Source organism: Mastomys coucha, unplaced genomic scaffold, assembly GCF_008632895.1.
Source record: "Mastomys coucha isolate ucsf_1 unplaced genomic scaffold, UCSF_Mcou_1 pScaffold18, whole genome shotgun sequence".
NCBI classification, from domain to species: Eukaryota; Metazoa; Chordata; class Mammalia; order Rodentia; family Muridae; genus Mastomys; species Mastomys coucha.
Window position 1 is genome coordinate 72,786,015 of NW_022196900.1, and position 15,588 is coordinate 72,801,602.

A 15,588-nucleotide genomic window follows, 5' to 3' on the forward strand; every position below is an offset into this window, starting at 1 on the left:
CCCCCCCCCCCCGTGTGTGTGTGTGTCTAGTGCATATGCCATGGCACACGTGTGAAGTTTGGAGGCAACTTTGTGGAGTCAGTTGTTTCTCTGGATTCTGGGGATTAGATTCAGAACAGGTTGGCTGAGCCATCTTGCTGGCCCTCTGCTCTGGCTTTTTTTAAACGTCTATGCTGGGGCTCAAACTCAGGTCCTCATGGCTGTGCTCCAAGTGCTCTAGAGGCTGAGCCGTCTCCACAGATGAAGGAGACTCTTCTTTCCTTACATGAAGCTTTGAACTTATGGTAGGAAATGACTTTTGGTTCCTTACTTTTAAAGTGAAATCCCGTTTACCTTTAGAACTTCAAGTTTTGTTTTCTGAGCTCATCTTTGCTTGTGAAATTCGGCTCAGTGGTCTTCAGCATGTTTATCTCTGTACCTTTGACTAGGGTAGTTGGAATGACTTATCAGGATACATTGTTTCTTTCAAATAGCATGTCTGAGGGGGCATGTCCATTGTCTAAAGCTTATTAACAGCAAGATATATTAAGTCTGGTGAAGCCGAGTGGAGACTTTGTCCTGGTTTACTCTCCTAGACATGTCATATCCTCAAGGGGCTCTCATTCTTGGCCAGGGTAGGAGTCTGTCTTCTAATATGACTGTCAGAAAGTCTCTGTCATTGCCCTTTCCACGGGTACCTTAATTTACAGTATGAAGGTCTCTTGCCTTAGACTGCAGATCACTGAGGACAGGATCTGTACCAAATCTTAGTCATTATTTTAGTGTTTCTGTTTTTAAAATGTCCTCAGTCTATCTTTTTTCTCTTCCTCCTCAAGATGGGGTTTCTCTGTGTAACAGCTCTGGCTGTCCTAGAATTTGTTTTGTAGACTAGGCTGACCTTGAACTCACAGAGATCTCCCTGCCTCTGCCTCCCAAGTGCTGGGATTAAAGCATGCACCACCCTGCCTGGCAGTCTACATTTTCTAAAACTCAATAACTAAGTATACTATTTAATATGTTCAAAGGCCAAAGTCTACCCTAGCCTGAAATGTGACACGAGTGACCAGGTGATCGGCTAGGGTATCTATAGCCATCTTAATGTTGAACAACTTCTCCAGCTTTCTCAGACCAGGAGTCCTTGTGGAGTCTTGTCCTTGAAGCTCCAAATGCAAAGTCTAAAGTCAGTTCCTCACTTCAAATGTGACAGAGCTTGGGTGAAAGAAACAAATGCAACATTGTGTAGAAAAAAAATTAGCGATGGATAGTTTCTGGATAGTGAACTTCGTTTGCAGAAGATTGGGTTAACTTAGGACTCTTTTCAGAAAGAGGAGACAAGTGGCCTGCTTCCTCTGCTTTGGCATACACATACCTTGGGACATTGTGGTCACTATGGCACTAGGGTAAGAAATAAACAAAATCCCAAGAAGAGAGCCAGGGTGACATGACATACTCAGGACTGTGGATCTTACCAGGTGATGGAAGACCCGTCTCCCAGGATGCTCCTGATCTCAGTCCGGCATCTGTCCTGATGCTCAGGGTTCAGAGCCAAGCAGTAAAGGAGCCAGGAGATGCTAGCTGCAGAGGCGTCATGTCCTGCCCACATGAAGGTGTTCACCTCAGATCGAAGGTCGGCATCTGAGAAGGCTCTTTCATCTCCAGCCTACAACACCCAGCAAAGATTCCTGGATGAACCGTGCATCACAGACATTTGGGGACACCATCAAAATGATAGTGTTACAGAATGCTAGAGTTTCAAATAAAGGCTTTCACTTTAGTTTCCCAACCACACACTACAAGTCCTACTTTGCTCAGAGCACAAAGGAGAATCAATGTTACAAAAGAAAAGTAGGCTTTGAGTAAGCACTTGGAGTATTGCACACCCTCCAAATAAAAACAACCAGGTAAGTTAGTATTCATGGGCTCCTAGCAGGTCTCAGTCTTTCCAGCAAGAGGCAATGGCTCACAGCAGTCTACTGCTAGGATTTAGCTGAAGAGGTTTATTCTGCCTTCCTGTCCAGACTCCACTAGCTCATCCACCCTCCCACACAGTTAGCAGCTGTTTGAGTAGGCCTAGCCTTTTGGTGCATTTACCTGGGCAGAAAGAACAATATCCAGAAAATTTTGAGACGTTTGAATGTCATCCTGCTTCACTTGATTCTTGAGGATTTTCTTCCTGTCCTGGATTATCTTTTCTGCATAGAGTAATAGTCTTCATTACCAAAGGGGACAGCAAAGTCAACCAAAGTCAAATACATTATAAAGCAACACAGCATCCACACAAAGCGTCACGTCTGCGTTCAGAGTCCAGAGTGTGCGTACTATATCTAAACACATTAAACTTGTATGAATGGTTTATTTTCCATCAATAGACAACCTTTAACAAAAGTTTCAAACAGAAGAGACCAAAAATTAGTTTCTAGCAGTGGACAAGCAAGATGATTGCAAAGTTAGATGCAAGTGGCCAATCATTTTCCTCCCCAGTCTTAAATCTTGTCTTTATGGAAATTATCCAATGATATCACCAGCAGAGAAAACACCCAGCATACAAAACTAAAGGAGCTAAAAGCAAGTAAGCAAACAGACAGACAGACAAAAAGAGAACATGGGACAGACAGAATATGTACAGCCACCTTCTACAAAATTAGTTTGTTTCCTGACTTAATTGGGGTCAATTTTGCTATTTGAATTTACCATTTCATATAAATCTTAAGTGAATTTAAATGGAAGGTAGTGGGATAGTATGCTTTGATTTTAAAAAACATTTTCTATATATCATGGGTTTAGGTTCTCCTCCATGTTCATGGAAGCAAAGCTATTTGAAGTCAGCAAGTTCAAAAAAAAGGCACAGTAGTAGGAGGGGGAGCAGTTGGAGGGAGGGGACAAGAGAAAATAATGTGGGAATGAAGATGATCAAAATTGTATACGTGTATGAAATTGCGAACTAAGTTACTGTTGGGGCTGGACTAATAGGTCAGTGGTTAAGAGCACTGGCTACTTTCTCAGAGGACCCAGGTTCAATTTCCAACACTCACTTAGCAAAATTATAGGCTGGCTTTGAACTCACAGGAACCACCTGCCTCAGCCTCCTGAGTGCTGGGATAAAGGGCATGTACCACACCACCATATCCAGTTTTTGTGTGTCTTTTGAATACATACCCACATCTACTCATTCCTCCATACCTATGCCATGTAAGCATTGTAGCTTATAATTATTACTTAATTTACTGCACAAGAAAGCCGCATGCAATGTACATTTTGCAATCTTAAATGCTCCCTCGCTATATATGTATTAGTAATAATTGCATACAATTAAATTGCATAATACATGGATAATCAGGGAGTAAACTTATCTTAAAGGACAGAATTGCAGTTATTTGAGCAGTGACCATATTAAAGCTCTGTTAAGAACAAGAGTTTTTACTTGCTTACCGTGAGAGTTATCCTTCTATGAATAAGACAGGCATGGTGGTGCATGGATTTGGGCAACCCACACCCAAGACATGCCTGTGTTTTTACCTGTGCACTGATGTATCACTTTTCCTAATTCCTGGAAGCAGTGGCCCTTAGTACTGAGTTTGAAAATTATGTCATGATGATGCCAGAAATTGTACAAGCGAGAAGAAATGATTTCACCAAGTTCAAATGTGGCCTTCATGTAAGATTCATAGGTGCTGGAAGAAGAACATGGAACAGTGGGTTAATGATTGACTCAGATCACGGTGAACTTGTTTACTGTCCCATCACTGACCCGTTTATTTGGCAGTTGGTCTCCTGGCCAAAAGCACATTTCATTATTATGTCCAGGGTCATCAAGTTGATGTGTTCAAAAACCTCGACGGTTGTTTCCTGAGTGGTCCACGTTTTCTCCCATTTATCCTGCCAGAGGAGGCCAAGATCAATATCATCACCATCATCAAATGGCCTTTACTTGACTACTTTCCCCCTTATTGTCTCAGGACCTGACAGGAACTGAAGGCCAGGAGTAAATCACCCATGTATTTACTCTGGGCATGAGGAAAAGAAGCACACTCTAGGCCAGTGAGAAAGAGCATGACTTGGATTTCACGCCTGGCAAATGGTCTTTCAACAACTGTCTCAGCTCTGCAACAAATGGTACAGAGTTCCACACACCATCTAAGTAAGATTGCAACACGTGGGGTTTCCCTGGGCTCCCTCTACCTTCAACCCCCAACCTGCTAGATATCCCATCACACCTCTCAACCATTATATCACACCTCAAATAAACTAAGAACGCTTTTCAAAATCATCTTAGATTCAGCTTAGATTGGACAACACCAATAGACATGCTAAGTTTTAGATGAGGAGCTACAAACAACTAACAACTGAAATTACTGCACAAGAAAGCCACACGCAGTGTATATTTTGCAATCTTAAATACTCCCTTGCTATATGTATTAGTAGTAATTGTATATAACCTGGGACAGGGCAAATAAGCCTCCCCCAGGAGTGAGCCCCCCTAAATGGTTATTCAATATCAAATGGTCAGCTCTGAAAACACTTACATACAAGCAACACTAAATGGTTGTATTGGTATTTGTATATTTATATATACATGAAGCAATTATTACTAAAGAAAAAGATCATAGATTTGAGAGGGAACAGGGGATGATTACACGAAAGGAGTTGATGGGAGGAGAAGGAAGAGGGGATGCTATAGTTATATTTAACTTAAAAATTGCAAATAAGCCGGGCGGTGGCACACCCCTTTAATCCCAGCACTTGGGAGGCAGAGGCAGTTGGATTTCTGAGTTCGAGGCCAGCCTGGTCTACAGAGTGAGTTCCAGGACAGCCAGGGCTACACAGAGAAACCCTGTCTCGAGAAACCAAAAATAAAAATAAAAATAAAAATAAAAACAATAAAAAATATTTCTGAGTCAAACACTGGGAACAGAAAGAGGCCTGCAAAAGGAGTTGCTGTGGGGAGCTGGCTCTTACTTCCTCACAGAAAGAGGCCTACTCACACAGCCTGAAATGTGTTGTCTGACTGCTAAGCTGCCCAAAGTGCCCATCCTCCAGTTGTATTTATCACAACAAACACCTTTTGTCTAAAAATGCGAATGAATAGAAATGTTTAAATTTAGTTCAGCCTATGTTTGTGTGGAGTACCTACAGGTGTCAGCTTAGGTGCCGAATGCTGAGTACCTAACAGGTGACAAATTAGGTACTGAAAGCTTGGAGACTGAATACAAAGCAGAATTTGAAAGCCTTTCGCTGAAGTGTCTATTATTTGGTCAGATGGCTTATAGCTAAAGGGGAGTTAACCTTTATAAAGAATCAGGCTTTTTTTAATGAATATATATTAGTTGTACCTATTAATAGAATTCAGTGTGATATTTCAACTGAGGCATCTGAGGAGAGCTGATGAGCCCATGTGCTAGGTTTGGAAGAAATGAGCTTGTGGTGCTCTGGAAGCATTCAGCAGGAGGAGGAAGTATGCAAGCAGGGGAAAATGGGCCTGAGAAATGCAGAGGGCAGAAACGAGGAGAAGAAATGGTCACTGGTGGAGCTGAATTGTTCCAGACTCTGAGCAGTGTGGCGGAAGACGCTATCCCCCACCCCGCTCCCTGCTCCCTGTCCTCCTTCCTTGAACCTGGTTGCTCTCCAGTTTCTGCCCTGAGAACTCCTTCCCACTGATGTCCTACTCTATTCCTGTGGAAGTTTGGCCTGGTCACTAGCCTGTAACAACTGTTTCCTGGGAACAGAGTATGTATGGGCTTGCAGGTAAGGAGGGAAATCTGGTTTTGTGGTACTTGAAGTTTATGAAGAAACTGTATTAATTGGTTGTCTAACTTTCTTGCTACGCACACTCGTCTACTCCAGTCACATCCAAAATATCGGGGATAAAATCCTGATAAAGGATAAGAGGCAATAAGATTCCAAAAGGAGATCTGTGCCTCCTGGATTTCGGGCAAGGATTTTGCTGATATCCCCTAACTCAGATGTGTTCCAGATTAGTCTTTCCAATCGTCAACACGACCTGATGATTAGGTATAAAGGTACCCCAAGAAATGATTCGTAAATGGTTAAGATTGGGCATTGTCTCCTGGCCGACACAATGTTTCTAACCTATCCTGGTTTATTACCAAGCTCCCCATAACTTGTAATTTCCCTCAAAGTATCTGCCTCGCCACAGCTAGCAACAGAGGTTGAGTACATTCTTTAGGACAATAGATAGTTTAATGTTTTACGTACTAGAGAGTAATCGAAGGGCTTTCACTCAAGGACATTAGCTAGAAGTGTTAGGTCAGGTCGGAACTCCCCACTGCCTGCCCCGGGCTAGAACCAGAGAATTAGCAGGAAACGCTAGATTGAAACCTCCTGGTCATTGCCCCAGCAGAACCAGAGAATTAGCCTAGGAATATCAAAATACCTCAACAGGGAGGGTTCCACTCCTCTTCCTCCTGCTTCACACCTAGCTACCAGACTCTACTGACCTTGATGTGCGGTCACCTGCCTACGTGACTCTTAACATCAGCCCTGCTTGCTGTATGCTACTTAAGCCTGCTTGTCACTTTGTACAAGGTCTAGCATGAGGACTGGGAGAAGAAGAAGGACTTGGACTCGCATGCAGGACTAGCACGAGAACTTAGATGGGCTAGGACTCAGATTCATGCAATCCGCAGTCCCCCGGGCCCAGAAGATCCCTGACTACCTATGAGATGAACCTCATAGTTCAGCCCTTCGTGCCCATCAGCCAAGTCCATTTCAACCTCAAACCTTTGCTCACATCACTCTGCCTAGGGGTTTCTTGTTCTGCAAATCACCTTTATTGGTGGTAAATCTGAAATTTGAAGCCAGTTAGCTGCACACGGCTTCCTTACCTGTCTCCCACAATGCCTGATATCTGAGTCTTACTGGCCACAGAGTGTTAGACTCTAAGGCAGAGGGCCAGCTCTTGTACTTTAATCACCTGAAGAAGCCAGGAAAGGCTTACACAGACATCGTCACTCAGTGGGTACTTGCATTCTGATTAGTTTCTAGAAATCAGCTTTGATTTTTCTCAATCCATTATATAAACTAATCTAGTGTTTCACTTACCAGCATCATGTTCACTGAGTGGGCCATCATGTCCACACATGGTTTTAGGATGTCCTGATGGAATGCAGGAGTTAGGAGGCAGCGGTGTTGGAACCACCTGGGCCCATCTAAATTCAGGAGTCCTCTTCCTTGAGGAAGAAAATGCACATAAACTCATGCATTTTAATAGGTGAGGAGAGATGAGGAACACAAACAGCCTGATGTCACTGATTCATGAACTGACACGAAGTAGTAGTGAACATCAAGAAGCTGACTGATGCCGGGAGGGGGTGGTGCACGCCTTTAATCCCAGCACTTGGGAGGCAGAGGCAGGTGGATTTCTGAGTTCAAGGCCAGCCTGTTCTACAGAGTAAGTTCCAGGACAGAGAAACCCTGTCTCAAAAAAAAAAAAAGCTGATGCTCACACCAAGGTTAATGCATTTAACACTGTGAGGAAGTGTTCCAAAGCCTGAAAGGCTTTGAGACATGATGAGCCTTAGTTTCACAGTGATAGGATGTGTTATTCTGCATTGTGTATTTAGTGAAGGCACACACACAAGACACTTAACCTTAAGTTAAGACTTTAAGTTTGAATAACATCCTTTACATTTTTTTTTTATTGGGTGTTAGAGAGATGACTCAGCGGTTAAGAGCACTGACTGCTCTTCCAGAGGTCCTGAATTCAATTCCCAGCAACCACATGGTGGCTCACAACCATCCATAATGGGATCTGATGCCCTTTTCTGGTGTATCTTAAGATAGCAAGAATGTACTCATAGACATAATTCTAAAAATAAATAAGAATAAATAATTCTTAAAATTTTTTTATTAACATTTCTTCATACATTGTGTTTTGATCATATTTTTGGCTTTCCCAAACTTCTCCCAGACCCTACCTCTCTGTCCACTCAACTTCATTTTTTTTTCCTTTCTCTCAAAAAAAGAAAAACACAAAAGAACCAAAAATTCAAAATCAAAATGGACAAACAAACAAGAGAAATTAAATAACCTGAAACCTAGTGCACAATAAACCATGGCGTCTGTTTTGTGTTGGCCAACTACTCCTGGGAATGCACCCTGCCCTGAATTCACACAGTGACTCTCCACTGGAGAACACTGATTTTCCATCTCCCAGCAGGTATTAACTGAAAATAATTTCCAGGTTAGGGTGGGACTTTGTGGTCATTTCCCACTCTTTTAGTGCTGGGATTCTGTGCTTACAAAGTGACAGGTTGGTGACATTTGGTTTGGTGCTCTTAGAATGCTGGCCATTGCATAAAGTACTGGGAATCCAGTGTTCGCCTCTCAGCAGCCATGGCACTGACTTTTATGATCATTTCAAAGATGAGGAAAATGAGTCTTAGAGAGATTAAATTTCTTCCCTAAGATCAAGTAGTCTATTGATATGAACAACAACGAGTGAATCTAAGGGGCTCTGAATCCAAAGCCTGTACTCTTTCATTTAATTCCGTCCTGGTCTAAAATGAACATCAACAGTATGAAGAAAGCAGCTTAATTTATCTGCTTTCAGGATTAATTTATCTTTCTTAGTGAAGCTAAGACTGAAGAGTTCACACACGTGTTGTCTTCGAGGAACAGACAAGGGTACTTTCTGTGACTTTTTTTTCCCCCTGGGTTGACCTTTGACACTGGATTGACATTTAACCGTCTCTTAGATGACTCTCCTTATAGATCTTACTCTTTAGAAATGTTGTGTGTTCACGTGTCATCCACTGTTGGTTTTTTCCTGAAATTGAGATAGGGTCTCTCACTAGCTGGGAATTTACCAATGGGTTAGGTTGGCTGTCCAGCCCAGAGACCTGCCTATTCCTGCTTCCCCAAGAATTACAAATGTATGTTATTATGACCCTCTTTTTTTTTTTTTATGTAGGACTGAGAGTTGAATTCGTGTCTCCTGATTCCATGTTTAAACTTTAGAAATAATATTTTTTAGGTGGGAATACAAAACACTGTCTGGCATCGTGGAGTTTTCATATTTACATGTCATTATACTCGGTGCTCACTTGACTCCTCCCTCTGCCTCTATCCCCACTTCCCTTGTGTCCCCTGCCTCGCTCTGGATTGTTCTCTTCCTTCTCCCACATTGTCCCCTACTCTGACTCATGCCACATGTATTTGATGTCCCTTTCTTGATGCTTTTGAGTTCAGATTTGGGTCTCTTTGGAATGCTCTGTTATGGAAGAGTAACTTGGGGTGAGAATAGGCAGCGCATACGTACCGATGCACGGAGTCATGAGCTGGTGCAGATACTGGGTCTTTGGGTCTGCAGAATCAAGCAGAAGAGACTGCATTAGGGAAAACACTCATGACTAGTTCAAGTTGGGGAAGGCTTTCTTCATTTGCCTGTACTCAGTGCAGATAGCCTTGGAGGCTGGGAAACCACAAGTCTTGATTCAGTTCCAGAGAAGAACGAGTCTCAGGACCTAAGCTCACATTCTCCCTGCTTGCTGTTCTTTTCAACAGTGCTGGCTCACTAGAGGATGCAAAAGTTTCCAGAAAGGGTGTTGGGATAAGTGTGCTTGTTGGAAAAATCAGACAGTGAGGCACAAAAGCCTCTTGATTTTCTTGTGATTAATGTAAATAGTAGAGCTCAAAATGGAGATTGTAGCTTTGTAGTATGAAATAATCTGAATAGGGATCCTATAAATGGATCGAGTGGGTGGATGGAGGGAGTAACATCTCCTCTGTAAAGGAAGAGAACAATTTGGACCATAAGCAAGAGTCTGGGCTGGCAAGTGAACATTCCATCACCCTAGCTTCTGTTCAGACCCACAGAGGGAAGGTTCTGATTTTCTCTGGAGACTTAAGCTCATAATGCAGTGGGAAGCAGTGCTGTTGACTCAAAAGTCCCAAAAGCCAGGAGACAAAGGAAGCCTCTGACCATGCTGCTGGGGCAGCTGGGATTTATGGGGCCCTGGAGCCCTGGGAGGTACAGAGGACTTCCCTTTGCCAAGTCAAATCTGCCCTCTCTTAATACTTGCTCAGGCTGTCTTCTAGCCCCAGGGCTAATATTTGTTTCAGACTGGGCCTGTGGGTCACACAGAAATCCTAGCAGGATTAGGACTCAGATTTTCATCTTATTCCTTACCTGTTCTGCTCAGAAATATCTTTGCATAGTCTGGGTCATAGATGTAGAAAAATGCCTGGAAGGGCCCTACCCAGCAGGGGAAGGCACAAGGGTACTGTTTGACAATCTCATCAAGCGTCTCCATATTATCCTCCTGAAGAAACTATAGTACAAAAGGAAAGGAGATTAGGGAGTCAGTGGGGCTGGCATTGTGTTGGCTTGTCTTACAGACACAGTGGGGTGAGTTCATGGCCCACACTGGGCTTCACAGCAGAGAGATCTAACTCCTTTATGTAGGGAGGTGAAAGTCTTTTTCTATGATCTTTAAGCTAGGGGATAATGTCCTAAACAAGGTTAGTGTATTTGTTTTTTCAGTATAAATACATGTTCCACCATAGGACCAAATCCTTGCCATGTGACACATCCTGTGAGCTTTTCCCAGAAGAGGGTGAGGTGATGAAATTCTCTCTCTCTCCCTCTCTCTCTGTCTCTCTCTCCTTCCCTCTCTCTCTTCCTCTCTCTCTCCTTCTCTCTCCCTCCCCCCATCACACACACACACACACACACACACACACACACACACACACACACACACTCCCCTACCTGCTGAGGACGTCACAGGCCTACAAGAAGGGTAGAGCTGCCTGGCTGCATAGTTTGTTTTCTTATGCTGGAAGCTACCAGAAGCTTTCTGTTGGTAAACTGAACTAACTAAACTGACATCTAGCTCACTGTTCCTTCTCTGTTTTCTGTTCTCTAACTGCTGATTAGTGATTGTTTCTCATAATATCAACAACAAACACCTCTCTCTACAAACCTGTCAGCTCCTTCTATAAAAACATCTAGTTCTTTCCTGCAATAGCAAACCCTCATTTCTACAGGTTCCTGGAGTTTGAAACAAACATAGACAAAACTCTCAGCCTCCAAAATTTATTTTATTTCTTTTTGTGGAAGTAGGCTCTCATTATGTAGCTCAGGCTGGTCTTGAAATCACACCAAACCTTGCCTCAGGATGCTGAGTGCAGGGTTATAGAAGTTGCACAGTTGGCTTCCAGCATTTATAATGGCAAGTACAAATAATACTGGCAGAGAGGGACTTTTGCTTCTCCCTCTTTTCTTTCATACATATATCATATATATATGTATATCATATATCTGTGTGATATGTATACATGTATATATGCATGTTTGAATGTGTGTGGGCACACCTGTGTATGGAGGTGCACATACATAGTGTTCACATATGCATGAAGAGGCCAGAGGTGGATATTGGGATTCATTCATTCCTTTTTAATCTTTAGTTTTTGAAGATTTATGTGTATGCATTCTAGTTTTGTCTGCATGTATATATGTGTACCAGATGTATGCCTGGTCCCTGCAGAAGCTAGAAGAGGGTATTCGACCCCCTGAAACTAGGACTACAGATGATTATGAGCCACCATATGGGTACTGGGAATTAAACCCGAATTAATCTTCTGTAAGAGCAATAAGTGCTCTAAACTGTGGGGCTATCTCTCCATCCCCTTCATTCTTTTTTAATTAGATATTTTCTTTATTTACATGTCATATGATTTCTCCTTTCCCAGTTTCCCCTCCAAAAAAAAAAACAAAAAAAAAAAACCAAAAAACAACAAGAATAAACCCCTGTTGCCTCCCCCTCCCCCTGCTTGCCACCCCACCCTCTCCCACTTGTTGGACCTGGCACAGAACCTTCACAGGGCCAAGGGCCTCTCCTCCCACTGATGATCAACTTTGCAATCCTGTACTATACACATGCTGCCAGAGCAATCATGTGTACTCCTCGGTTGGTGGTTGACCAGAGCCTGGGAGCTCTGAGGGTACTAGTTAGTTCATATTGTTGTTCGTCCTAAGGGGCTGCAAACCCTTCAGCTTCTTTGGTCCTTTCTCTAACTCCTTCATTGGGGACCCTGTACTCAGTTCAATGGATAGCTGTGAGCCTCTACTTCTGTATTAGTCAGGTACTGTCAGAGCCTCTCAGGAGACAGCTCTATCAGGCTGGATTTTCCTTCCTTCAGTCTCTGCCCCATAGTTAGTCTCTGCAACTCCTTCCATGGGTATTTTGTTCCCCCTTTTAAGAAGGAATAAAATGTCTAGATTTTGGTCTTCCTTCTTCTTGAGTTTCTTGTGTTTTTTTTTTAAATCTTTTTTTTAATGCTTTTTAATATTTATTTATTTATTTTGTTTTTTTTTTTTTTTTCGAGACAGGGCTTCTCTGTGTAGTCCTGGCTGTCCTGGAACTCACTCTGTAGACCAGGCTGGCCTCGAACTCAGAAGTCTGCCTGTCTCTGCCTCCTAAGTGCTGGGATTAAAGGCATGCGCCACTACCTCATCCCCTTCATTCTTACTCTGAGGGAAGGTCTCTAAACAAGACCCAGAGCTCTAAACAAAACATACCTGGCATCTGAATTTTGGTCCTCTTGCTTTCAAAGCAAGTACTTTATCCATTGAGCCATCTCTCTCACCCATACCTTTTAGATACAAGATTGCTAGTGGCTTAATAATCCCTGTAAATTACTAAAAATAAGATTTCCTTGCATCTACTTATGGTGTATGCATGTATGGTTGGGATTCCTATACACATTTGAACACAGTCATGGGTATCTCCACCTTGGAGGAGATCTAAGGCTGTTGAAATTCTCCCTTGTGTGACTTCACGCCACTTGCTGTGGCATTATTCTTAGCCTCAGAAGAGGTAGAAAATAGCCTTCAAATATGTGTGTTATCAGTCAACTACTCTCATCCATGAACTGGTCTCTGGACTTAAACCTAGGTCTGCTAAAAGGTCAAGATCTTAAAGCCTAGGTCCTGATGCTGATGTTCCCATCACCAAGCCATCATGACGTCTTCTAACAATGTAAATATTTATGAACTCATAAGCAGAGACCATCTATGGAGGGCCTATAACATACCAGATAATGAATATTCAGAAGAAACTTAAGAAAGGAATTAATTTTGGCTCACAGTTTCAGGGGATACAGCTCATTACAGCAAGGAAGGCATGAGATTATGTCTCACTGACAGTAGCAGGAGCTTATGGATTGTTCAAATCATGGAGATCCAGGGAACAGAGCCAACAGGACTGGGAGCAGGCTTGGACTATAAGCCTCAAAGGTCTTTCTCCAGTGACTTATGTCTGCCAGCCAACCTCTCCGAACTGCCTCTAGCTGGGTATTAGGTGTTTAGACATGCGAGCATATGAAGACATTTTAGATCTAGGTCATGATGTGAAGCTGTTGACTCTGGAGTGGCCATGATGGAACTTAACCCCTTAATCCACTAAGTGTCTGTCACGAATCAAGTCCTGTGTGAGAGGAACAACAAATGGTGTTAGAACTTATGGAACCCATCCCACTGGTTAGAACAATCGTGATGGGTGTGCCTGAGAGATGTAGAGTCCCGAGGACTACATGTCCTGAGGACTTCATGCTGTCATGGAGCATGCCTCTCTTGTACCCCCAGGCTTGACGTCCTTCCTAGTCTATGTGTTTTGTGAACATTCTAAGGGGGTTTCTAGCCCCTCACTGAGCAGTATCATTGGCAATCACAAAATATAGTGCCTAAGAGAAAGGCACTTAGGCATTGCTGCTGGAAAGACTTAATAATTCAACCACAGTCCTAGGAAAGAACTTAGTGTTGCGTCCTTCTCGTCCAGCAAGAAAGACGCAACTACACGAGCTCTTCCTTTTGCAGTTTATTCCAGGAAACTTTTAACAATGCTTCTCCTTCCTGCTCCCTCCTGCCTGCTTCTCCTCCTGCTCTCATCTTATTGCCTGTGCCGCTCCTGCCTCTCTCTGGAGCTTACTTAAGCTCCGCCTCCTGGCCCACCCTCGGCTGTTGAGTACTCCCAAGCTTAGCCAATCCCAATGGGCCATGTAGCAAAAGCAGATAGATCACCAGATGTAGAAGCAACCAATAGCAGTAGCTTAGCCAAATAAGGGCTTTGTTTAACCGAGGCCTCTTGCTGGGGGCTTGGCTCTCCACAACTTAGTCCTAGGAAAGAGTTATATATTGTTAGCAATGGCCACTACTACACTTAGAAAGAATTTGGAAAAATAAATTATTAGTGAAGCTAGGTTAAGATGTTTTTGCTAGTGGCTCTGATGTAGAAAATCTTATAGGAGCAATTTGAAGTTCAGAAAGGCACACTCTTAAGAGTTAAGCTAGGGATTTTTTTTAAAGTCAGGAACAAGAACAATGGTAATTGTTCCCTTTTTGCTAAAGCTGGGCTGTTGGTTAAGATATGTTTGATTTCTTGTACTCATTTGCCCTCAGCTTCCTGATATGATTTAATAAAAAATTGTCAATGAATAGATGTGCACCTTGAAGATTTAAAGTAGAAATGACTGTGTTTCATATAAAAATTTAGATTTGTGATTTTTTTTTTTTTAGAGACAGGGTTTCTCTGTGTAGCCCTGGCTGTCCTGGAACTCACTCTGTAGACCAGGCTGGCCTCAGAAATCCACCTGCCTCTACTTCCCAAGTGCTGGGATTAAAGGTGTGCACCACCACCGCCCGGCCAGATTTGTGATTTTTTTAAAAAAAATTTAAGATGATGATGATGATGATTATTATCATTTCGTTTTTTGAGACAGGGTTTTTCTGTGTAGCTCTGGCTGTCCTGGTACTTACTCTGTAGACCAGGCTGGCCTCAAACTCAGAAATCTGCCTTCCTCTGCCTCCCAAGTGCTGGCATTAAAGGCATGTGCCACCACTGCCCAGCCATAAGATTATTTTTTAAGACGAACAAAAAATAATTGATCCTTTCTTTGTAACCACAAACTGCAGCCTGCCAGTAAGAAAAACTGGCTGAGAAAATTACCTTACTTTCTCACACTTTGTTAATCTATAGCAGGTTGCTTAGTTGTGAATGTATGTGAGTTCTTGGGAATAATTTTTTAATCTGTACTGTGTAAAGTTTTTCTTTTTGTTTATTTTGTATTTAGTAGAGTTTAAAACCTTGGCTATTACTGTGGTACAAGCCCAAAATAAGAACAATTTTTAGACATTGGATTTCATTGTAATAAGGCTGTACTTCAATGACCCTCACATCACCAAAGGATTTTACCTCCATCGTAGCTAAGCTGAGAGTTGATAGTTCTGCTGCACCGAGAAATGAATTGTAGGCTCGATTTTTGGATACAGACTTCCTGTTATGGCAAAGCTATTTGACTTGAGTGAGTGACTTTATTCCCAGCCCACAGAGAACAGGTTACATTCATTTGAGAAATAGTGTATGTATTAAGATGGTCTATGCATAAAGTCATTCACCAACTGTTTCAATGAACAATGGTTCTGCTTGGAGGGTGGCACAGACATTAGGTGAGGGTAAGAATTTGGTTCACTAGCTGTGATAATTTGGAAAAGCATTCATCTCAGAGAAAGGGTAATTTATACCTCTTCTTCAAACTTGATACAAGAGTTACAAACTCAAGCTAAGCATTCAGTCTTACTCTTTGTAGTTC

The 15,588-nt window shown here is 42.5% G+C and overlaps 1 protein-coding gene across 2 annotated transcripts in view; it reads right to left on the minus strand.

Moving 5' to 3' along the window:
• LOC116096432 (cytochrome P450 4X1) overlaps window positions 1-15,588 on the minus strand; it is a 34,494-nt gene that overhangs the window by 10,815 nt on the left and 8,091 nt on the right. For both annotated transcript variants that reach the window (XM_031378237.1, XM_031378238.1), the window contains exons 2-8: window positions 10,127-10,268; window positions 9,257-9,301; window positions 7,039-7,166; window positions 3,728-3,855; window positions 3,496-3,650; window positions 2,071-2,171; window positions 1,449-1,639 (exon numbers count right to left, since the gene is read on the minus strand). In XM_031378237.1, coding sequence (XP_031234097.1) covers window positions 1,449-1,639; window positions 2,071-2,171; window positions 3,496-3,650; window positions 3,728-3,855; window positions 7,039-7,166; window positions 9,257-9,301; window positions 10,127-10,268 — 890 coding nt within the window. The remainder of the gene's footprint in view (window positions 1-1,448; window positions 1,640-2,070; window positions 2,172-3,495; window positions 3,651-3,727; window positions 3,856-7,038; window positions 7,167-9,256; window positions 9,302-10,126; window positions 10,269-15,588) is intronic.